The sequence below is a fragment of the Cryptomeria japonica genome, chromosome 6, assembly GCF_030272615.1.
Source record: "Cryptomeria japonica chromosome 6, Sugi_1.0, whole genome shotgun sequence".
Classification (NCBI taxonomy): domain Eukaryota; kingdom Viridiplantae; phylum Streptophyta; class Pinopsida; order Cupressales; family Cupressaceae; genus Cryptomeria; species Cryptomeria japonica.
The window spans coordinates 8,518,387-8,544,913 of record NC_081410.1 but is presented as its reverse complement, the minus strand read 5'-3'; the positions used below and the strand labels follow the sequence as shown (position 1 = coordinate 8,544,913).

Here is a 26,527-nt window from a genome sequence, read left to right as displayed (position 1 = left end):
GTCCGGAAGATAAGAACGAGAATGTGAAGCCAGATGAGAAGGGTTAAGCAAAATCTTAAGAGATCAGAGATTAGATGAAGAAGACATGGGTTAAGAAGACTGATTCAAAGGCAAGAAGTGGGTTTGCACCTAATTTCGGTGTTGGAACTACATTCGATAACCGAACCTAGGCATCCGACCTTGGGGGAGTAATAATGCAAATCTTTTAAACCCCCTATTTGAGATATGTGCCTGTTTCCAACAGGTTGCAAAAGTGCATATGATGGTTTTGATGAATCTCCAGAATATTTGAGCCAATTTGAAAATACGAAGAAGAATTCCTATCTGTCAGAGAATATCCAGAAGATTTAGGGCAAAGCACATTTATTGCAGTGGAAAGTTAGGTTTGTGGAAAATAAAAGGGGACTTTTTCACTTCATTTCTCACTTTGTGAATTGAAGAGAAGAAGTTTAGAGAATCCTGCAAAGAAGGTGATCAAGTGAAACCCAGTGCTACCAATTTCCCAAGAGATTTAGCGAGTAAGCCTAATCCTACATCAAAGGTATTTATTAGTGAAAACCTCTTCTTCAGTTAAACTTTGGAATTTAAGATCTACAAATGGCTACATTTGGTACTGCAGCCCTTGTTTGTCAATATCACTGAGCATGCTCGTCCCAACTTCAAAGATCACCCATTCATTTTGATGGAGGACGATCCAAAGAGTTATTTTTTATCCATACCCCATGGAGAGTTACACAATGAAGACATAAGGATCTATACTCATTTCCCAATTGAAGAACTAGGAAGTTGCCAAATGTTGAATCTTTACAACCGGTTATCTGATCAAAGCTCCATGTTGAAACCTAAATTCAAGGATCTTGACAGCAAGGGTTTTGCTTGATTTGTGAAATTTCCTATGGTGTATGAGTGGGAATGAATCCATTACATCCTAAGCCATGTTCACGATGAATTCAAGTGGTTGGACAAGCTGCATAAGATCACTAAGGGTGTGGTTCAGGCAGTCACAGGGTTATGTGCATCCGGTCAGCTACCGTCTCTAAAAAATTGCTAAGAATGATGTTGTACCAGATGCAACCAGGTCAAAATTTGATAGAAAAGCGATGACTATCGATGACATCTGGGAGGATGACATCCAGTTTGCTTTTATGGTAATTGGTTACAAAATCGACTATTCCAATAGAATCGACTCTATTTTTGGTACTGCTATGTATGTCGCATATGAGATGCTAAGGGAAGATAAAAAGGTATGATCTATGTGAATTTCTCTAGAGTGAGCTCATAAAAAACTTGAAGAAGATCAAAGAAAACAAGAAGAATTCCTTCAAGTATGGGTCTCTACTCTTATGTATTTTCTTTTATTTCAAGAATGAGATTCTGGGAGTTGGTCTGGTACAATGGGCATTTGATAGGCCAGTTGGAGTACAAATCCAAGAGTACCTTTATAGCTCCAATTATTCCAAACCTCGTAATGCAAACCTATGGGACTATTTCCAGAATTTTCAGAAGGAGATGCATGATAGGGAAAGAATCCCTAAAGCTATTGTTGAGAAATATGCAGACACAATCTGTTTCATGATTGACACTGACCAATGCTTAATGGAAGTTGTAGAACCATGAACTTCATGGATTCTACCAATGGGTTATGAGATTGATGGGCAGGTTTTGGAAATATATGCTCAACATTTGCTAAGTCAACCGGTGGATCCCAATGAAGAAAGGTTCAGAACCTATAAGGAGAAGAGTCTTGCATTACATCAGCAATTTAAGAGACCGATCATTCAGAAGAAGGTCCAGAAAGAAGTTGAAACTCTTGCTAAAGGCATGGGGATATCAAAAGAGGTTGTTCGGAAAGCTAGAGAGAAAAACATTACCTCTAAAGAGAAATCGGTAAGAGTTAAGAAGGAACCGACAGCAGTCCCTAAGCCTAAAGCCAGAACCAAAAGTATTGCTCCCATTTCTCAACCTCCCAAGCCCAAATCATCAGCTAAGTCATCCGGTGATGTGCAAAAGAAGAAATCAGACCGATTTGTAGTTGTTGATGATGAAGAAATAAAATTGGATGAGGCAATAAGAGAAGTGAAGGCAAAAGCTCCTAAGGTCTCTAAGGAGAAACCATCTGGCAGAACAAGGCCCAACAAGAAGCCCAAATCTAAGATTGATGAGGCATTGAAGTCAAGAAAACTACAAGGTAATTACATTGTTGTGCCTCCTATTACATTAGAGCGGATTGTTAATTCAGTCATTAAAAATGGAAATTTGAAACCATTGTTTGAATGGTATGAAAATTTTGATGAAAATGGGAAGAGATCATTAGAAGAAGCTATAGTTGAATATATGAATGTATACAGTAAAGCCTTGGTAGAGATATCATCTGTAATTCTGAAGAGTTGGTATGAGATTTTGGATGCTAGAAGACATACGACAAATAAAGAAGATGGGAGACTAAAGGAGTATTTATTAGTTAACCAATGTTCTAAAATTTCTAAAGAAAAGATAGACAAAATACTCAATCTAGAAAATAATGAGTTTAGAAGCAAGCACATAGTTAATAAGAACATGTTCAGGAAAGTTGATGAGGCAGTAGAGGAAAGTGAGACAATTTTGAAGAAAATTTTGATAGAAAACCAATATGAAGTGAATCCGGAAAAGGCACAAGATAGTTTTCCAATCCGGAAGTGCAAGCATAGGATAATACTTTTATTCTGGAAGTACAGGATATGCAGTCAGTCAAACCAGAAGAAGCTAAGGTTGAGGAAGTAGCTAAGGATAAAACAGAGGATACAAGAATAGCAATAGAAAATCCTCCGGTCAATTATCAGAAGGCACCTACACATAATGTTGAACCAGAAAAGGTGCAGGTCAAAATTGAAGTTGAAGTTGAATCCAAAGCAAGAGACATTGTTGAGGCAACAAAAGGAAATCAAGCAATAAATGATCCTGAATTCATTCAAGGACCAATCAATCTTCCCTCTTTGTCTCCCATTCAAAAGATTCATCTTGCATCTTTTGCGTAGGCAAAGGCTAGTGAGGATCTATTGAAATCTCACACCGAGGATAGTTTTTTATTAGCTATGGCATCTGGCATTTTGGAGAAGCTTATGCCATCATTCCAAAAAGATCCCTCTAATACCCCATTTGATAATTTGAAAGTTTGATTGATTCTATAAATATTCATTTTGAATCTTTTGAGAAATTTGTAGACGAGAAAGTTCAAAGTGAGTTCAATACAAAGAGGCTCCACACCTTGAAGAAAATGATTTTGAAAGATAGAGCCACATTGGCTAATTGTGTGAAGAGTGTGCAGGATGCATTAACTGAAGGTGGGAACCTGTATAAATCATGTCTTTCATTGAATAAATTCACTGCTGATATTGAGAACAATCTTGGGAGTTCAAGGATTAGTTGAAAAACATATCTCAGTCAGTTGATCTTTTGACAAATTCTTTGAGCAGTCATCAAAATCAGGTGATATCACTACTTGAGAAAACTAGAAGTTTGAATCATGACAAGGAGTGGATAATAGGAAAATTGGAGAGATTAGGAGTCTCGTTACTTCTAAATTGGACATAATGCTTATAGTTTTTCAAAATCTATAAAAGGGTTGGGAAAATCACTTGAACATATTGAAGAATTCCTATGTAGACGTCTTTAAGTTTTTATGAATTATGTATATATGTGTATAACATTCTTTGGCATGAAATTTTGGGTCCCGGTATCTTACCTTTGTCATTGATGTCAAAGGGGGAGAGTGGATAAGTGAAAAATGTTGATCTTAGGGGGAGTTATTGATTTTTGGAGTTCGGTAGTCAAAATTTTGGTTGTAGTGTATATATTTTGGTTTTGGTCCGACACTTAGTCATTTTTCACCAAGTGTTGCCATCAATACCGAAGGGGGAGATTGTTGGAAATAGACACTGAATGCATGATGAGATGTTGTCATTGATGGCAACTCATATCAATTTTGGTTTCCGCAGTTCATGATGTGATTATTCTAGAAGATTGATTGAGTTTGGTGAGATCTGGTAAGAGAACAGGGTATTTGGTAGATGGTTAATTATTTTGCTTTGTGGATTTTGGGAAAAGTTTGTAGATATGTAATATTCCTTATTCCAGGATTTTGGCCTCTGGTGACAAGTTTTGTGTAAGGTAGAAAATCCGGTAATCATGTTTTTGGCAAGAACAGTGCATACCTATGGTAACATGTGTTGATTCTATTTGTGGATCTTGCAGAATGATTTTGGTGATTGATTATGTGTTTGAGGTTGATGATATGTCATGTGGGAAGCATGTGGACATTTTGTTTTGGTCCGCATATGCATTAGAGATGGAATTGAGTTGACTTGTGAACATGTTTCTTATTTTGTGGTGTGTTCTTGAAGCCGACATGGTGATGACCTAAATCGGTGATGTGGATATATAAGATATGTTTATACAATCATTTTTGAGATCAATGGAGATGTGTGAAGTGTGTATGAGTGATTTTGTGCAACTTCTCATGCGAATGATGAAGATTTGAGCTCCAGTATAATGCAAATTATTAGAATAGAGCAAAGTTATAGAGGAGTGTGTGAATATGTGTTTTGTGCTTAATTGGAAATATACTTAGGCATTTGTTGATTCTATTTCATAGTTAAAAGTACACTGTAATCTCTTACAAACATTTTGTAAGGCAGTGAACCTTCTGGGGTTGTAGCCCATATTTGTAAACTGAGCAGTGAGCTCTAGCCAGTGTGCCTAAATGCATATGCATTCCCCTTATGTAATATTTATATACTTTTAGCAGAGTATATTAATATTGTGGGATTGAATCCCACTGTGGTTTTTCCCTTAACTAGGTTTCCATATAAAAATCTTGGTGTTATGGTGTTGTTGATCTTTGCTTTGTGTTTTTGCACTTTACTTCTTTTCACATGCATTAAGTGGTTTAAAGATCAGATTGTCAAAATCAGAAATTACAGAACACTAATGCATCCCCCCTCTCAGTGTTCATTGATTCTAACAATATCTCTCCTTTGCACAATCTAAATTGGGAGACCTATACACCTAGTAAGAGACGAGAATTTGAAGCAACATGTGGACAATTCAAATCAATTAGAGGACATTGTGAAGGATATTTTAGGACAACTTTCCTTAGTTACAATGGGACTCCTCTCAACCCCTTGTGCTACAACTAAAAAAATGGCAGATGGGTTCATAAAGGACACACGACAACAAAAGAAAACAACGTGGCAACAAATTTTGGTAGAATTGCGAAAGCCAAGAATGGATGAGGAAATAAAATAGTGTGCACTACCCATTCCACTCTAGAATCACACATCAACACACTAAATAATATTGAAGGTGACATCAATGCCCTCTATTAGTTTTGTTTTGCAATGGCCTATGGTGACAACTCCTATTAACGCCCAAATAGATCAACTCGAAGTACAAATACTTTAGAGGGCTACTACATATGGTTCTCTCTAAGATATAGATAAAGTGTCTCAGGTGCAAGTTACACATACAATTCCAATAGTTCCAAGACCAATAAGATCAAACAAGGCACAAAGGCCCCAGCTAAGAGAGGTGGTAAACTTGTAGTTATCTTAGTAGATCCAAATTTCCAACACTCTTTTGAATGTAAAGTGCTTGTTCACATAGATTCAGGTGTAGGGTCAACAACTACAAGAAGCTAAGGTACAATGGGATAACAATTATGCTAATATGAAGGAGATTTACAAGGATATTCTTCCTACAACCAAGGTGAATTGAGGACAAGCCAATGTTTTGGAAGGGGGATGATGTTGGCAGGAAAGGAGCAAGTGCAAACACAATTGATGCAAAACCTATTGCACTTCACCACAAAGAGATTGCAGAGCTTCATATTGAAAAGAAATCATCAAGAATAGGAGTAGAATAGATGGGTCACATACCATCAATTAGATATTTGTATAACGAGAGATGTAAGTAATTGAGAAGAGAGATGCATAATGTATGTATGCAAGAAGATATATAGGATATAGGAAAAGGAAGATAAGATATAGCAGAGATATTTTGGTGATATAATACCTGGTGGTGCTCTTTCAAAGAGAATGATGTCTCTTGATGTTGTGAGAATTGGCGTCTCCAGTGGGTTGATGCCTACGAAATCTCTACAATGAACTAGTTTCTTCTTTGGGTTGGTGCCTATGAAATTTGTAAGAATTTTTCAATACAAAATCAACATTTTGTCATTCTTTTCTCCTATAAAGGTTTCCATGTTGTGTGTTCTTTTGTGTTCCTACTTGCTAGATCTTGCATATGTGGTTGATTGAGATTTTTGAAGTATTGTTATTGCATCTAATCATGTTTTGAAAATAAAAGTTTGTTGATATACTAATTCACACCCCCTCTCTATATAATCATGTCCTCTTCATCTCTTCCTTTTGTGCCTAATTTTTTAATTCTTTGATGGAGCCTAGAATAGTAGAGCATAGGTAACCCATTTAGGAGTTTCCCTTTTTGGATTTTTTAAGACTTATTATGGCCATACAAATTTGTATACCATATGTACTATAGAGGGAAAAAAGTGAACCACTCTTGACAGGTGAGTGACTGCCCATCAGGGACTCACTAATCAACCTATCTACTCAAGATGTGATACAGAGTCTAGGACTATTAGGTACCCCTTAGATGACAATGAACATGTCACAAAGGCTATCTAACACAACCTAGTGAAATTATATCTAAGGATGCATGTGTGCGTCTCATACAACAACATGGCACAGGCATTCTGTATGGACAAAGTCACAAAGTCTGTATAGAGAACGAACTGTGCTGGAAATGTGCCCTAATAAAAATTGTGTGAAATAACAATGCAAAAAGTAAATATGACTGGCTATCAAGTAATGAAAATGAAAGAAGGAAGAGGTATGATCTTGATCCACACTTGAAGTCTCTAGCTAGCTCCCCAAATTTGTTTGGCAACCTGCACACAAGGCAAACACAGATGAAAATGGTGTGGTTGTGTTTTAAAGGCTTGTCACAGTCAAACCCTCATTTTGGTGTTTTCACCTCCACGTACAACCAAGATAGATAGATGAAAATGACAGATAAAATAATCAATAAAAGATATAACAACAATATCTTGATGAATATGCTATGGAGAGAATGAGAGATAGAGGAAGAAGAAGACTCCCCTTCCACACCCAAAGCGAGAATCCTATTAGAAGAAGAAGAATAATAATCCAGTCTTCCTCAAAGCATCATAACAATGCTAAAAGGGAGTGAGAACCAAGAGATCAACACAAGAACTTAGAACTGAGTGGATATAACAAGTGGAGATCAAGTAGAATTGTAGGGAGAGAGTTAGGGAGCCCAAAATGAGGCCAAAATAGGAAGATAAACAAGCTAGGACAAAAATGGGCGTCAGTAGTCATGGAGAGACATTGCAAGCATCTTCCAAGCACAGGTGTAATACTCAAATGACCACCTTCAAATTGTCAAATTCATGGGACACTGCGCAGACATCCCCATAGTGGAGCAATGTATATGTGTCAAATAGTCAACAAGGTTGAGAAAAGGACAAGACGGAGGCTAACAAGGCAAGTGAGATGGATAAAAGGACAAAATGGTCAAGAAGGTCTCCCATCGACGTAAAGTGGAAGTGCTTATGTAGTGTAGATTTATATCTCCCAAACTCCTACTAAGTGGGCACACCTTTTAAGGAAGGGGTGTGACACACCTTATTACTTGGCATGGCCCATTTTATGTGTCACACTTTATAAGGTGTGGCCCACATAAAGTGGACCAAGTCACAATAAGGGGTGTCCCATCACTTAAATAAAAAATTATTATTTTTAATTGTATTAAATTGTTATTAAATAATAATAAATAATAATTAAGTACTTATAAAAGTATAAAAAATTATCAATTATTATTAAATACTATAAAATGTTAATAATAAAAGTGGGGAAAGTACCCTTGGAATTGGTGAAGGCTTATGGCCGACTTTGAAATCTACTCCGAAGAAGATAGGATCTCATTGTTTGGGATTGAGTCAACAAACTTTTGGAAAGGGGATATGGTGTAGTGTGGTGACTTCTTGGCAAAGTCAGTGGAGTATAGGGTTTAGGGTGGCCACCAAATTTAAATCTCTAGTAGAAGGGTTGTAATTGAGCTTAACAATGAGGGGGGGGGGGGCTTTTATCCTAGAAGAACCATCATGAATATGAGAGAGAAGCATTGACTTGTTGATCCAAGAAACCTTTTTGAAACAAGCGAGCAAGAACTTCCTTTGATAGCCCCGAGCATGCAGTTTGGAATAAAACTATCTCTGTAGAAGATTTTACATCAAAAGGATCAAAATCTTTGATAAGATATCTATTCAACTCACTCACAATGAAGGATTTCTTTTGGTGAGGAGGATGCCAAGAGTAAAAAGGAATGTATTGATAGGCATTGGGAGGTTTTTGAAAGCACATGGTGTCAAGGACTCCAATCTAGTTCTAAAGGGATCTCCTTTGAAGAATATGATATCAAGAAGATTCACTGAATTGGAGTAAATAGGAGTAAACCTGATCTTAGGAAAGAAAAGTTGATACTGCTCAAAAAAATTGAATAATGAATTTTCGTCAGTAGTTCAAATACCCAAAGCATCATCAATATATCTCTTGTAGAAGACAAGATTGAAACAATAATACTAAGCAAAGAGTCGTATTTTCAAATGACAAATAAAAAGACAAGCATAGACTACAACAAATTTATTGTCTATAGCAGTTCCCCTGAATTGCTTATAGAAGATTCCATCAAACTCTAGAAATTTTTCACAAAGAACAAGTTCAACAAGGTTCATCACCATGTCAATCAGTCGAATATCCAAATTCTAAAATTTGAAACTATTTGACCATCTCTTTGAGGTTAGAGAGACCCTCGGTAGTAGGAATGCTTGGATACAAAGACTCCACATCAAAATAAACAAAAGACAATCGAGTGGAAAAGGATTGCAACCAGTGAAAAGGTTCAACTTCCTCCAAATGAGTCTCCACGAAACATTGTCAACCTAGGAATACTCAAGTTGTCGAATACCTTCATTTTTGTACCAAGAAGAATCTAACACCACAAGACTTAGATTCTTGTCTGCACGTTTGATGATGACTTTTGAGGAGTCTGGAGGAAAGAGGGAGACATTGATAGAAGGAAAAAGAGGCAATGCGGCTTTTCAAAATAACTTATGCCTTCTGAATAATCTCCTTGAGCTTAAAATTGATCTCATCAAGATGCCAAAAAGGATTTTTGTGACAAAAATTATTAGTAAAAGCTTGAATGGAAAACAAATAGATGTCGGCAAGAGGAATGCCAAAAATAGCATAGGTCTCTAGAAATTTAGGGGAGAGCAGAGCCTCAACTGCGGCCTCTACCCAAAATTCTACCATTGTTGCCTTTGGAGGAGTTCTAAAATATGTTCTAACTTGAGCTTATATAGTTTCTTCCTCTAGATAGATTGGAAGGTCCTATAGATGGAGTATTCTTCTTCGAGTAGGATGAAACTTTGGTCCTAAGGGCAATTAACCAGAGGTAGTTGAGGTGGTATTCTTCTTGAATACCATCTTTCTATATTTTGGAATGGAGGGAACAAATTCAGAGACAAGTAAATTATTCTTCTTCTTTTTCTCTTGATTCTGTGAAGAGATAGATTTGAAAATTTGAGCCTTAAAGTATTTAAGTTCTTTGACCTTCGCAATGATCATTTATGAAATAGTTGGATTAGGAGGAAGTTAGCTTCAACAATAGTAGCATCTTTGGATTCTTTCCTATTGGAGTCGGCAAGATCTTTGGTTGTTTTCTTGATAGCCCTATCGATTATAAATTGATCAAAGAAAGATTGAAATTCCTTAAGGGATTCAGAGTATCATTCCTTAGATGAAATAATATAAATAACCAGAAGTGGAAGACACTTACTTAAGGGAAACACAGGTACCCTTGAGAGAAGAATCAAAATCCTCAACTACTTTAGAAATCTTTGATTTGTGATTGAAAAAGGCTTTTGTAATAGCCTTGATATAAGCACCCAAAAAATGTTTTCTCACCTTTGTTGAATAGACTCCCACTTTGAAGAAAGAAAAGAATTACCTTCAAGATAATTGATCAAGATTTTTGGAGGCCTAATATGCAGATTCTTGGGAAGAGTGCCTATAAATCTGAAATCCTCAAGCTTGTTGAGATACTTTTTAGAGTGTTATGTATTAACACATAGGCGTTTGTATCCTGAGAAAGATTTGCTGACCAAAGAGTGGATTTGATCAAGATTCTTTTGAGTGTTCTTATCTAGAGGGGCCTTAGGAGGAGCAAAAGGGGAGACCAGGACATTAGTTGCAATAGGAGCAATAGGAGTAACAACAACATCCAGTTTGCTAGAAAAAAGAGATTCCAATCGAGCCTCTAAGGCTTCTTTAGGTTTGAAGGATGTTTCCATGAACTTCTCAAACATAAAGATTAATCTAGAAAATTCACATGAAGAAGAACAATATTAGAGTATTGTGGAACATGGAAGTAGTTTCTTCAACACGGGCTTTGGCAGTAGCTTTAGCTTGTTCAATGATGACATTCTCTTTTAAAGCCAAAAGTTTGGCCTCTTCATTAGTCTTAAATTTGAGAGCCTCGACATTCAATTCTTTCAATCTATTAAGAATTTTTTCTTGGTTTTTAACAACAAAAGCAGTCAAACTCATTTTGTTGATGAAGTGAAAAGTTGACAAATTCATCCATATCCTTCCACGGTCTTTTGGTTAAAGAGCCAAAATATTTATAAGATCATGCAGTTGGAGAGGAGGAGCCTCATTAGAATACCCTTCACGAATGACCAATTTTTTGTCGTGCTCAACCCGTTGTCTCTTTTTGTCAGTGTTAGATAAGATTATACCATTCTAGATAGGCGTCGAACTAGAAACTAAAGAAGAGGCATGTTCCATTGCAGAAGGTAACAAGCATCTTAACAATCTCATTTTCAAAGAACATTGTGAAAAATATCCTGAAATTTAGAGTTATAATTAGGAAATCACTCGCTACATCGAAGAGAGATAATTTTGATCGAAAAGATGAATTCAATTTGTAGAAAAAATACTTTACCATTTCATGAAAAAGATCCACAATATACATGAAAATTCTCCACAAAATAATCTACATAGGGATATTTTTGCATAAAAAATTGTTACAAAATTTAATATTGCTAGGTAGTCCATTTCAAAACTTATTTTGCAATTTTGTGTGGTGGGAGGGGGATTTATATCCCTCCCAAACCCCTACTAAGTGGGCACATAAGGAAAACATGTAGCCCACTTTATGTGAGTTGCACTTTATAAGATGCAACTTACATAAAGGGGGCCAATTCACAATAAGGGGGTCGCATCGCTTAATAAAAAAAATTAAAAAAAAAAAATTTATGAAATTATTATTAAATAATATAATAATAAAAATAATTAAAAATAATAATTAAGTACTTTATACATTTAGAATTTTAAAAAATGGAGAGTGAAAATGTGCAGCCGAACCACGAAGATCAGATAGGCAGGCGCACTGAGGAGTCGTACGAGCATGAGCAACTGCTACTAAACCCCGTCAAATGGAGGATCCTGGAGGTTGATTGGGACGATCAGAAAAAAGCACAAAAGGAGCCAAAGCAGGGCAACATTAATCGAACCCTTGAAAACAGATGCTGCGAGGAAATAAGCACAAAAAATTCAAGATCCAAGATTGAAATTGACCTAACAGAGGAGGTGGCAGATGAAAGAGTATTTTTTTGAGAAACAAGCGATCATCACTAGATTTATTGGGGACCAAAGATGGCCAGGAAAGCCATTCATGATTGGGTTGATAACAAATGGGGAAAACACATTGTAGTCAAATTCCTCCCAAAAGGCTTCTTCATCATCGTCTTCACAGAAGAATTCGAAAGGAATCATATCCTGGAAAAGGAAAACTAGTACTTGGATAATCATCCATTATACATCCAACCCTAGACCCCTAACTTCTATCCCACTTCTTTAGAAATTTATGAAGAACCAGTCTGGGTCCGATTATTTAATCTCCCAAATGAATATTGGAGTGACTGAAATTTGGAGAAAATTGGTCGAACTCTGGGTACATTTCTGGAAATTGATGAGGAAATCATTGAAAGCGATCTGTACACATATGCGAGGTTAAAAATTGAGGTTGTTAAGACCATTCCACAATCTGTCACAATCCTAATGTCAGATAGAGAATGGAATCAACAGGTCGAGGTTGAGAAAGAAATTAGGGCATGTCACAGATGCGGCAGTAAATTTCACCTATCTGATAGATGCAGAATGTTTGTGAGAAGAGCATTTGACAGACCGCAGAGGAAACCCAAACAAGAATGGAGGAAAAAGGAGCATTCACATGAGGGCATACTAATGCTGGAAGCGCCTAAAGACAAAGCCAATACCCCAATAAAACATACGAATAATAACTCACTTCTGCAGAATCAGGTGCCAATCCTCAATATGGTGGAAAATGACATCCCGTGCAATTTGGATAGGGAAATTCAGGAGAATCCTCCAAAGGATATGGAACAGAACGATCATGGTATTGTGGATGGTCTGGTGGATTCCTTCTCTGAGACCTCTGAACCATTTGAGGAAATAGAGGATATGGATACCCTGGACCCCAAATGCATTAGCCAATCCGCCAACATCCTCCTTGGTTGGTCCAAAGGAATGAGAGGCAGGAAGAGCAATAGGCTGGTCAGAGAACAAAGAGCCAATGAAAAAGGAATTGTCGGTGTCTTGAATTACTTGAAAGTATCCAAGGGAGAGAACCCCTCCCTTGGAGAAAAATGAAGATCTCCTCATGGAATGTCAGGGGCTTATCCGTCCTTGACAAAAAATGCTTGGTCAAAAGATCTTTGACCAAGCTTGATTCAGAAATAATAATTATGCAAGAGACAAAGCTCAATGGCGAGAAGGGAGTGGAATTTGTAAAATATTGCTATAGTTGGGAAGGAATCTTCCAAGATGCTAGGGGTTCGGCTGGTGGTCTGAGCTTGTTGTGGAATCCATCTCTCATCGATGTTATTCCAGTTGCCTCATGCAATCATTGGATGGCCTATATCATTCAGTGTAGGAGATCACATCTTCAATTTTCCCTTTTTAATGTGTATGGACCTACTAAAACTTAGGAGAAGTGGAAAGTTTGGAATGAGATTTCCCTTCAGGTAAATTTATTAGCATCTGATGAGGTGATAATTGCTGGTGACTTCAATGCCATTCTGGATATTGATGATAAGGTGGGCGGTCTAAGAAAACCTACCAAGGTAATGGAGGATTTTCGGGATTTTATATTCAACTGCAAACTGATTGATATCATTCCCCAAAATGGGAGATTCACTTGGACAAATAGAAGACTTAATTTCTCCAAGATTTTTGAAAGACTTGACAGGTTCCTGGTTGGCGAATGGTGGATAAATGGCAACTTCTCATTGGAATCTAACATTATACCTCAAATTGGGTCGGATCACTTTCCAATTTCACTTTCAATTGCTCACAATAATCCTTGTAAGAAAAAATATTTCAAATTTCTTAACATTTGCGGGATCCAAAATTGTTGAAGAATCTGAGGGAATAGTGGCTCGAAAGTAATATCTTCTCTGGATCCCCAAGCTTCAAATTCACTAAACGCGTGCATTTTTTAAAAAATAAGCTCAAAACATGGAACAAATTATCCTTTAAAAATATCTTTGTGGAGAAAACCAGGATTGAGGAAGAATTGGAGGACATTAGTAATCATGTGATGGCAATGGGCATGACAAATAAAGAGTTCGAAGCTGAAAAACTCTTAAAAGATCAGTACTTGGAAATCTTTAAAAGGGAGGAACTGTATTGGAAAGAAAAATCTAGGGAATTATGGATTGCAGATGGGGACCTGAACACAAAATTTTTTCATGCCTCATCCAAGGCCAAAAGATTAAATAATAAAATTGGATCCATCAAGGATGGAAGTGGAAATGTACCAATTCGACATACTCATTAATTATGAGGTTATCGAAACACTCATAACAGATGAAGATTGTGCTATGCTACAAGCTCTGTATACCTTGGAAGAAATAAAAAATGCAACATTTTCCCCTCACCCACATAAGGCGCCTAGACCAGATGGTATAACTGTCGAATGCTTTTAGAAATGTTGGGATTTCATGGGACAGGACATTTGGTTGGTGGTGGAAGAATTAAGGAAAAAATAGAAATTTGTCAAAGAAATCAATCATACCCTGATAACACTGATTCCCAAGAAGCATGACTATGAATCGTTGATGGATTATTGCCCCATCTCACTATGCAACACTATTTACAAGATTATCTCCAAAGAAATGGCGGAAAGACTTACGAAAATATTACCGAAACTCATCTCAGAAAATCAAAATGTCACCCCCGGGCGGGAGATAGCTGATAACATCATCTGGTCTCAGAAGTCGTCCACTCAATATATAAAGAGAAACATACAGGTATGGTCATTAAACTATATGTTGCCAAAGCATACGATCAGGTTGTATGGGACTTTTTAATATGTGTGCTGAAAAAATTTGCTTTTCCTATCAAATGGATCGAATGTATCAAATTTTGCATATCCATCATTAATTTCTCGATGATTGTTAATGGAAATGTGAGGGGCTACTTCAGAGCCATGAATGGCTTGCATCAGGGAGACCCGTTATCCCCTACCCTTTTTGTGATTATGGCTGAAGTTCTTGGGAAATTGATAGAAAAAAGACATGCAGACAACAAATGGAAAGGGATGAAAGTTTACAACCAATTGGATACTATTACTCATTCCCAATTTGCTGATGACACAATAATCTTTGGGGAGGCCTTAGTGATTGAAGCCAAGAACATTATGAGCACACTGAATGTATACTCAAAGCAATCCAGGCAGGTGATGAACAAAAGCAAGTCACAACTATTCTTCTTCAACGCTAAAATGCAGGATTAGCAAAGGATCTTGAACGTGTTGGGAATAAAAATTTCTCAACTTCTAATCAAATATTCGGGGGTGAGAATTGAGAAAGGATGTAGGTAGACTCAGATTTGGGAAGATATTATGAAATCTTGCTCGACCAAAACAATGTTTTGGAAGATTAGATAGCTAACACAAGCTGGCAGATTGACAATGGTTAAGTCTGTCTTATCGGCTATTCCCATTTACTGTATGTCGTGCTTCAAGATACCCTATGCTGCTGGTAAGAATATTGACAACCTGCTCAGAAAATTTGTTTGGCAGGGGGGTGAATTCACAATACTGGTTCCCACTTTTTGACCAACTTTGACACTTAGATGAATATTTTGAAAAAAAACTTCACTTTCCAACACCTATAACTTTTAAACTATTAAGAATTTGAAGATGATATAAACTAGTGATTTTTAGCATCTTGTTTGTAGATTCTAAATATGTTTTTTTCAAATTTGTTTGAATAAAATTTTATTGATTTTCCCATCTCCCTCAAAAAGTAGTTTTTTACAATAAACAACATTTTTTAAGAGTGATGTGTATCCCGAAATGCATAATTTTTTTCTATAAATGATAAAAACTTAATTCTTTTGAATTTTGGTCTATAACATCAATACCCATGAAGTTGGTTTGATAGTGATATGTTGAATATTTTTCATTTTATTAAGTTTTGAAGTTTGACTAATTATAATTCAGATATAGGTGTACGTTTGAACACATAACTTGTTCTATATATATCAAAATTCAATTTTCTTTTTTCTTTTTAGAAATAAAACACTAATACCTAGTGCATAGATATTTTTTAGAATTTTTTTGAATTAGTTTACTATTTTTCCCAATGCATTGAACAAAGAAGTTCATGTTCGGTGAAAAACCTAAATTCATAAGAAATAAAATAAAAATATATTAATGAAATTAAATATATTAAAAGTTATACTATTTGGAAAGCTTATAATAAGGACTAAATACCTAAAAAAATAAAAATTTAAATGAATAAATTTAACCCCCCAAAAGCTAATGTAAAATTGGTTTTTTATCAGCATTTGATAGATGCAAGAAATTAGAGAGGTTCTATCCAAGAAATTTTGATCTAAGAGCCTTTGATTTAACTCTCTTCAATTAATTACTTCAAATGGGACCTCTTAAAGCTTAAATCATTATATTTTCTAAAAAATGTATGATTTCAGCAAAAATTAGGACATACCAAAAAGTGGGAACCAACTTTGTGAGTTCTGGACTTAGGAAAAGACAAAAAAAAGACACCACTCATTAACTAGGACACCATGTGTTTACTGAAAGAGGATGGCGGTGCTGGACTTAGGAAAATGGATCTTCAGAATATTGCATTGGGTGCCAAATTATCTTGGAAGATGTACACAAAACCGCATAAATAATGATGAGCGCACACTGGTGGCCCCGGGCCTAGATATAAAAAACTACATCTCATTGTTTTTTCCTAAACTCAAAGCGTTTAAGCAAGCTTCAATCTTATTGGGGGGGGAGAAACACAAACAATCTCCAACAACACCATTGTTTGTTCTGATAGCTCATAAACTCATCTATTTATATCTGCCCATAGAATTTTAGGGCCCACCCAATATATATATTCGGAAGGAAGGAGGGGAAGCAAGTGTCTTTTGGCATGCACATCCCTCCCCGCCAACTCCCTACCTAACCGTACTTGGAACTTTCTTTGGGATTGCAGATTCATTATAACTTATCACATTTCATGGCACATTGGTAATGGAAAATCTGCAAAATTTTGGAGGGATTCATGGGATGGTGCTCCTGCACTATCTGACAGTTTTAATCAGGATTGGATTAAGCTCGTCGAGTCTACGTATGGAGTGTTTGTTGAGGACTATTTCGAGCAGAATAAGGAACTGGATGGGAAGAGGGTATGGAAATAGATATCCATTGGCAACCCGATTCTATGCGAATCTTTGAAAGATGTGCTAAAAAGTAGATGTATGCCATTGTCTAATAACGAGGATAGGATATTCTGGAGTGTTGCCAAATCAGGAGAATATTCTGTCAAATTGGGTTATGAGGTACATAGACAAAGGGGTATGTGCACAGACTGGCCACATAAGCTTTGTTGGATCAATAAGCTTCTCCCTAAAGCGGGGGCATTTCTTTGGCTGGCCCTCCATAATAGGATCCTCACTGGGGACAGATTAAAGTCAATTGGTATCTCTGGACCTAACATGTATGTTATGTGCAAGGCAAATGAAGAATCTGCCAATCATTTACTCTTCAATTTCCCCATGGCGAAGGCTTGCCGGAATTGGTTCTTTGAAAATACCAATCTAAAAATAGTCAGATGTGAGGTACTCAAGGACTTCCTCATTTCTTGGCCAAGGATCTATAATTCAAGGTGGAGCGACCTGTGGATGGTGGGGCCTTCATTAATTGTTTGGCACATTTGGAAAGAAAGAAACACGAGGATCTTCAAGGAAACCACACTACCGATTAATAAAATCATTGAGAACATCAAAAGTGTTGTTAAGGAAATGATAAATGGGAAATCCGCCATGAGGAGAATAAGATCCTATAACATTTGGGACCGTAGCATGGAGAAGATTTGGCTCTTCAAACACCCAATAATCATAGACTCCAATAACAGAGTGAAAAGGAGGGATATCAGATGGATGGCCCCTCCGTAGGATTGGGTGAAATTAAACTTCGATGGAGCTAGCAAGGGGAACCTGGGAGATGCAGGATTTGGAGCCATAATTAGGAACAATATCAGTAAGATAATACATGGGGTATATGGTGGACTGGGCAAGGCTACTAACAATGAGGCTGGAATCAGAGCATTAGAGGCTGGATTAAATCTTTGCATTCAAAATGGTATCTCCAAGGTACTCCTTGAGGGAGATTTCCAAATAATTATAAATGGCATTATCAAATCAAAGTTCCAATGTTTGAAGTTATGTAAATGGATCCCTCGAATAAATCATCTGTTGAAATTGATAGGCACTTTTGAGATTAAGCATGTGTACCGGGAAGGGAACCGCTTGGCCGATTACCTTGCAAACTTGGGTGTGGTAAGTAATGATAACAAGATTACCTTTGACCAACACTCTGCAAGCAATGATATAATTAAGCACATCAAAATGGATGCTTCACGTGATGGTATTGGTTGAGACAAGTACGGTCGATGGATGTTTATCCGGGCCTGGATGGAGGTGGCACTATATAAGACTCTAGATCAGTCCCATGGTATTGTGGCAGGATTTCACTACACTATATATCCTAAAAAGAAGATTCAAGTATGATATCTAGCTATAGTGGTGGCATAGTCGCATTATTGTTTCTGAGCAAATCGGGCAATAGTATCAAAACTCTATTTTTTTTGGATTTTGGAAAGGAAACTTCTAGAGACATCTGGCTCTATAAAGACTAATGCTTCATAGTATGATGTTTCCTGTATTGAAGAGCTTGGATAATGGCACACTTTGGGGAGATTAGCCATGTCAACTGCAAAATGCATGTGAGCACTCAAATTTGAAATCTATTTGTAACAGAGGAGTATGTGTATGAGGCAATTCAGGGGCTGATGGGGATTACTCTGAATTTTGATATGCATTGGTGTGATGCCCTCATTTATGAGGCAGTTGTGCTTCCCTTAGTCGACATAATTAACTCAAGGGAGTGGTCTGTTGAGCTGATGTGTGGTTTTGTGAAGCCGTCCATTGGGAATATTGTTGCCAATGGTATTCTTGGTTTGGATGAAAACATAAAGGTCAGCATATTAAAAACGTATTTTCAGCCCAAGTACTATTTGCCCTTCGATTCTAGTGAGGATGCAAACAATTCCGAAGAGGAAGGGGTGGAGGATGGGTAGGATTCTGAGAACAACGATAAGGGTAGCACAATGCAAAGAAGAGTGGAGAAGGCTGAGGAAAGGGAGGGAATGAAGACCTTCGTGGAAAACGCCTGGGAGATATTCAAGTGCGCGGTTTTGAATGGGAACATAGACCCCTTCAGGCGTGTTACCAACTCTAACGAATGGTGTTTCCCTGTTGCCTCTACTACAAATGCTATCAGCCTTGGAGAATACGTTGCTCTGATTCTCCAAGCTCTTCGGGGTGAATAAATGCCTTGCTCTTGGTCATTGCTCTGCATCTGTCTATGTTCAACATACTAGTGCCATCTCCTTTGGTCTTTTTGTATTATTACCAATTGTAATGTTGGATCTTAGGGTAGTCTGGATGAATCGATTCACCTGCCTTTTGCCATATGTGGGTGATGTAACTAGCTGTAATTTTCAGAATTTTAATAGAGGGCGCTATCCCCATACATTATAGCACTTACCTTAAAAAAAATAAAAAATAATTAAGTACGTTATAACCGACTTTGAAATCTGCTTTCGAAGAAGCAATTTTTTGATATTACGCCAATAGATTCTCGGAAAGGGGATATGCTGGAGTGTGGGGACTTCTTGGCAAAGTTGATGGAATATAGGGTTTATAACTCTAAGTCTGTTGGTGCAATCCTAGAAAATTGGGATCCTATCTTCTTCGAAGTAGATTTCAAAGCCAACCATAAGCCTTCACTGATTCCAAGGGTGCTTTCCCCTTTTATTATTAATTTTTTATAGTATTTTATTATAATTAATAAAAAATTTACATTTTATTAAGTACTTTATTATTATTATTATTATTATTATTATTATTATTATTATTATTATTATTATTATTATTATTATTATTATTATTATTATTATTATTATTATTATTATTATTATTATTATTATTATTATTATTATTTTTGATAAGTCACAGTCGAAGCTGTATTTTTAGCTTTTCCTTTGAGCTAAGAACCAGTCGAGTAGACTCGAACACAAGACCTCCCATGTAAGAGGCTCACAACTAACCATTGCGTTGTGGGGTCATCCCTTAATTATTATTTTATATTATTTAATAGTAATTTAATACTATTAAATTTTATTTTTTTATTAAGCGGCAAGAGCCTCCTTATTGTGAATTGGCCCCTTTTATGTGGGTCGCATCTTATAAGGTGTGACTCACATAAAGTGGACCACAGCTTAATAAGGTGTGTCCCACATAAGTAGGCTACACCCCTTCCTTAAAAGGTGTGCCCACTTAGCAAGGGTTTGGGAGGGTTATAAATCTCCCTTTCCACCTCACAAAATTGCTCTCCTCATTTTGGGTGTTTTCACTTTGATTCCAACTGATAAAGGCGAATAACCTGTAACTAGTTTTAAAATGGACTATCTAGCAATTTGATAATTTTGTAATATATTTTGATGCAATAATATATGTGTGGATTGTTTCTTGGAAAATTTTCATGTGTATTGTGGATCTTTTTCATGAAATGGTAATGTAATTTTGGATTTTTTCTACAATTTGGACCTCATATTTTTTTGTCAAAATTGTCTTTATTCAGTGTAGCAAATGATGTCTTAATTTTTTCTCTAAATTTTTATAATTCCAACATCTTTGGAGCACTCCACGCTTGTTGTCCAGAATTTTTCTATTTTTGGAAAGCACCAATTTTCATAAAACTTGATATCCTGAAAACTTAAGATTTGACCAAATTTAAATATTTTTGTTAATTTGGGCGGATGTGTGAAAATAATTAAATAATTGAATGTTAAGCTGTCAAAAGTAAAATTAAAAGACAAATTATATTCAATTATTTTAAAAGGAGGAATTAAGTGACTTAAGGGTTCAATAATAAATTATAAAATAAAAGTTGAACGTTATGAGGATTTTTTGAAATTTTTAAGTGGCTACAAAATATAATATCTAGAAAGAACTAATGGGCTTATAAAAGGAGGTTGTGAGGAGATACTTCGTCATTCTTGGTATTTGCAATTTTTTGAAACCTAGCTATGGAGGTTGTGCAGGTTTGTTCAATGATAGTCTTAGGATGAAAACCCTTAGACAAGGATTGATTTTGGGGAATGATTTCTTCCTAGCTAATGTAGAGGTGGATTCACACGAGATTCACAAAGAATATGAATGGTTGTGCCATTGGACTCTCTAGTGTTTGGTTATGATATTTGGGAAATTTTATGTTGAATATTCAGATAGTCCAGGTTTGCATTTTGTTTGAAGTTTCTAGTTTTGGAGGTGTGCCCAATTGATTAAAATTTTATGAATTTGTGCCAAAGTATTACATTTTTTCTATATTTGAGTATGCTTGCAACAAGCTGTGAAGCAGAAATTTAATATGAATTTATAGCAAATAATCAATGTAAGAAAAGATTAATTTTTATTGTGCTACTCATTCTATATAAAATTCCTATGCTTTTATTGTTGGTCGTTGTTTGAATGAGGACATCATTAGTGATAAAGTTTTGTATTGAATATTATTTGTGAGAGTTTGGTGTGTATTACAACTAGTTTCAACTTGTATAGATGTGGCATTGGAGCTTATGGAGATATAATGAAGGGCATGGGTTGCAGTGGAAAGGTAGTCACAAGTTTTGGGTTGTCAATATTATGAGGGTTATTCACCATAATCAGCTATAAAGCAGTTTGCAAGTTATAAAGAATTAATTGAGGTTTGGATATCTATGTATGCATATATCAAACCTGAAATACCACCAATTAGCCACTCTGACCAAGAAAACTCACTTCTACAACCATGTATGGAAATCAACAATTAAATTATTGAATTTGCCACTATCTCCATGTATAGAAATCAACAATTAAATTATTGAATTTGCCACTATCTCCATGTATGGAAATCATTTGTGATTATTTTTGTCATTTAATTGATATTTACAATTGTTCTAAACTTTTCAAATCAAATTTATTGATTGATTTTATGATTTCCAAATTCTTTGACAAAATGTTTGTGAGTTTGAGATGAAGTATATACAAGTTTGTGGAAAAAATTGGTAGAGGTTATCAATTTACCGTGTCAATTGCATGACAATTTCCAATAGAAATTTCCCATACAATGTGAAGATTTTACTTTAAGAGTGGGATTGTGAATCCTCTTAGACAATAGCATACTTGATTGGAATCGTATAAAAGGATCTTCTAGATCTATGTTATCAAGCAATGTTGGTAAATCTTGAGTATGCATATCAACATGGTCCTTGTATGAGTATGGTCGAGGTACAACCTTTGGTACACCTAGGGTACTTCCTATGTCTTTCCCAAATCCAGGCACCTAAGCTATACCCAAGGTTTTATCTAGTTATAGTATGATACATTAATACCTCAGTTTCACTCTTTAATCGGTTTGGGTATGCCTTTTCATTCATCCATCCAGCCTCAGTTGTATCATAACTTTGTAACAACATTTTATATTAGAATATGCCAACAAGAAAGCAATTACATATCATTTCAATTGCATTTGTGAGTTGTACCTATGAACATGAGGTTAGTAAATTTTGTATCAACATTAATTAGATTGGTTTATTTTGATTTACATTATGCATATGTAGCAATTGTTAGTTTAAGTTTTGTGAAATCACTCTTGTTGTATTGTTAATGATTTGACATTTTGTCAAATGTTTGCAAAATGAAATCGAAGCATTTTCGCACATGGCATAGCTAGTGGGAGTGGCAATCCAATTATTTTGGCTCAAATGAAATTGAACCAAATGTTGATGTTGACCTTGATGCTTTCGATGAAGAAGAACAACTTTTAAAATATCAATTGTAATTTGAATTTTCATTGTGTAATTGTGAATATGAAGCGTTTAAAATTCTAAATTTTGACAATTATGAGTATAATTGTTCTTGTAATTTATATTTTAAAAAATATATATTCTTGTACCCATTCCCAAGAAAGAAAAATATTGTCATACCACCTAACCAAGTTCTAGTTCTCATACCCACACCCATACCCAAACTAGCAACTATAATGTCTCCTTTTGCATAGCGGCTTCAGAAGATTTATTAGCCTATTTAATCCCATAGGCTATTGTCAAAATAAAGGGAATTAATTTATTTAATTATTATCCCTTAAAAATAAATCATAAAGGTAATATTATTTCAGTTAACTGAATAAAGTACTAAAGTGACTTAATGGTTATTATGTGAAAATTTAATAAAGTAACTTTATTATTATTTCCCTCAAGTTCAAATTTTAAATTAAAAAAGGAGGGAAATTAAAAAGACAAACAAGAGGGAAACCAAAAGATATCTCCAACGGTATTGAATTGAAGAACTTCTTGAAGCATGTTCCCTAGGATGAAAACCCTAAAGATTTGCTAGTTTCAGTGGTGCAACGATCTACCCTAACTATATTTGGAGATATCATCAAGTATCTCACTCATATATGTAGAGTGTTTCAAATTTGTGAAGTCACTCTTTTCCTTGAGCTCGCCAACCATTTCCTGAAGCTACATGAGTATTGTGGAACTGAGTGTCACTCCAAACCATAGTATTTCTACTGGCCGCACTCCCTGGTCTGTTTATTCTCAGTTTTAGAGGACACTTTGGGCTTTGCATTCACATTGTGAATATCAATCTTCTTATGATGGAAGGGTAGCGACTTTCAAATTTTCAATGGTATGCTTGAAGGCTTCGCTTCAAGGAGAGACTGAATATTGGGTCTTATCTAGTCTCTGTTTCAAATCTGTAATAAAGAAGTAGAGCTGGGTGATGATATAAGGCATTATTTCTTTATCGACTCTTCTGATATCATTATTGCTGTATGTGGGAGGATAAAACGGTAAAATCTGCTTTTATTGTCTTCAGCAAAATCTTCCTTGTTTGTGTGTATTGTGATTGCTGTTTTGAAATAATATTATCAGTCTCAATTTGAGCTTTTCAGAAATAAAGGCTAATAGATTATTTATTATGATTGCATATGTTGCTATTTTTGTTTATGGATTATATGATTGAAAACAACAAACAGCAATCTATCAAACACATACATCAGAAAACTATCTATTCAGCAGTACAGAATTCAAGATAACAATAAAAACATATTATTGTGGTGAAAATCCAAGGAAAAATTTGAGCTGGGTCTTTACAGCAACTTAGTTCGAGATTAATTGAGAAAGTAACAAAATATTCTTATCTGATGGGGCTAAATATCAAATCCAGTTGTAGTATAAAGATCTTATAACTTCGATTGAGAAAGTAAGTAAAGGTTTTTAACTAATGAGATCAAAAACCACATCCTCTCCTAGTAACTATGGCATACAAGGGTGTAGATAAGTAGCACCTCCATGTTAAGTTCGACTATATACGACATCCTCCTCCATTTGAAATAATTATTTGAGATTTTTTTATGGGCAATGCAAAACACTTTAATTTATCATCCAATTTCTTGTGAATACATTGTGAGTGCCCCTAGTGTCAACAATGGCAACACACTGTTTCTTGATTCCACCCTATAGTGATCAGAGGGTCATTATTCACAATTATAGTTTTTTCTATGTCTTCAATCATGGTGATGGTTTTTCATGGATTTGATTTTCTGTGTTCTTCTTTGTGCCATTGTGTATCTTCAATTGCATCATTTTTTCCCAAATACTTGCATTCCTTACTCCATTTGTTGATGCACCCGCAGAAACACCCATGTCTCTTCTCTAATTGCTTTGTTTGGATTAGATGACTCTTGTTGGCTTATGGGAAGTAAAATGTCTAATATGGGAAAGGACCTATTGCTTCCTTCGGTATGACTATAGCATAGTTCCCAAAGGAATAATTTCCTATTTTGATCATTTGTTCAGATATATCATCAACCATGCAAGCTAGTTCTTTAATGTGTTAAAAAACCATCTCAAGTCATTATTTAAGATCTATGTCATCATATTGATTGTTAAGGTCATCTTTTAAAGATTCCACGGGTATTTATAATCTTGCTTCTTGCTCATTATCCATTGCAGGACACTGATGAGACCTATCTACAGAAACTTGCCGATAACTTGCCAATGACACTTCGTTCTTATCCGGTCTGTGACATACTTAAATAATTGTTCTATCTGACTTATGTATACTCTATAGTCACACAATGGCTCCTTCAAATTTCCAATTTTCATTTTTTGGTTTAACATTATTAGATGGATAGGATTGGCATAAACTATAATAATTGAATATAAAATTCCTACATAGTTTGATTCTAGAACCATTTGAATTCACTATGTCTGTAACGGATAGGATTTATGCAGCTACACCAACTTTGTTTTCTCTGCTCATTGTTGTCATTTTGTTTCCACCTTGGGTCATTATGGCCATTCCTCACTGACTGAGAACTTGCTAGTCAATTTCTTCTCTCATTTTATAGTACAATATTTCAAATCATTTATCTGTTTACCTTGGCAGTCCATTTGTGGATTCATATTCCCAAATCTTTTGTTGAACTAATTCAGTTTTGATTCTGCATGTGAGTTTCTGTTATTCGGTAATATTTGCTTCTAGTGTAGAAAAGGATGGTTATTTTTGAGATTTCTCTTTCTAGTTCTTTCTATTCCAGAATTGTACAATGGACAGTTGCCGCCAGAATTTCTTGAATAATCTCTAATGGCAGCATATTTTGGTTTTGATGCAAGTGTAGAAGACATTTCTATGACAATTAGCAAACCAGTTAAAAAATGAATATTGCTGGAGAAGCAATCTCTTTAATTCTTAGAATTTGAATCTAAACCAGACATTTGCAAATAATACCAATTAATGATACCACTCGTGTTAGTTTGCTAAAAAAAATCTTTCTGCAGAGACTGCTTGGCAAAGTGGAAGATATACTGAATCGTAATAAGAATTTGTACCAGACATTTAGGGATGATGATGATGAGAAGGAAAAAGATGACATTACTGAGGAAGAGGACAAGAAGCAGGAAACATCCATCAATGATGCTGATAACAAGGACAAGAAGCATGAGACATCAGGCAGTGATGGTACTGATAAGGAAGATGATAAACACCATGTCTAGACATCTAGATGTGACAATGCTGGGAATAAATAAGGATAAGAAACATGCGATATCTAGGGGCCATAAAAAGGATGGTCATGAAGATTTGAGTTGGAAATTACTTCTGCCACTGATAATCACAATTTGCTTAGGCAAGAGTGCAACATTACTGCTAAGAAACTATAATTGGAAAGGAGTTTGAAAAAACTTTGTTGACATTCACAAAAATTTACACAATTTTGTTTTTTGAAGTAGTAGAAAAAAATAAGAATGGGACATAGGTATCTTTCAAATAGTGAAATGTATTGTACCATGAATACTGTTTTTTTCTATCCAATTTGTTTGTTTTTATTTTTGAATTTCATTTTTGAGAATTGTAATGCATTTTTGTTCACGCAATAATATTTTATTAGAATTATTTGCAATTTGATCAGACAATTTTGTTATTTAGATTATGTCATAGCAACTTTATAGCTAGCACATTGATTGAACAAATAGTGAAATGGGTTGTACCTATAAACATTACATTGGCCTCAAAATGTGTCTTGATTTTATTTTTGTATAAGATTTTTGAAAAACAATACATAGATTAGATAGCTACCTTGAAAAACAATCTTATGGTTTGCTATGAAACCTCAAACTACAAAACATATGACCTAAACTCAAGCATTGATGAAACCTCATACTACAAAACAT

The 26,527-nt window shown here is 35.5% G+C and overlaps 1 protein-coding gene across 1 annotated transcript in view; it reads left to right on the top strand.

Annotated features, from left to right (window-relative positions):
- Nucleotides 1–26,133, top strand: part of LOC131069429 (uncharacterized) — a 122,169-nt gene extending 96,036 nt beyond the window's left edge. Inside the window, exon 9 of the mRNA XM_058004853.2 lies at nt 25,637–26,133. Coding sequence (XP_057860836.2) covers nt 25,637–25,852 — 216 coding nt within the window. The 3' untranslated portion in view covers nt 25,853–26,133. The remainder of the gene's footprint in view (nt 1–25,636) is intronic.
- Nucleotides 26,134–26,527: the final 394 nt, after the last annotated feature.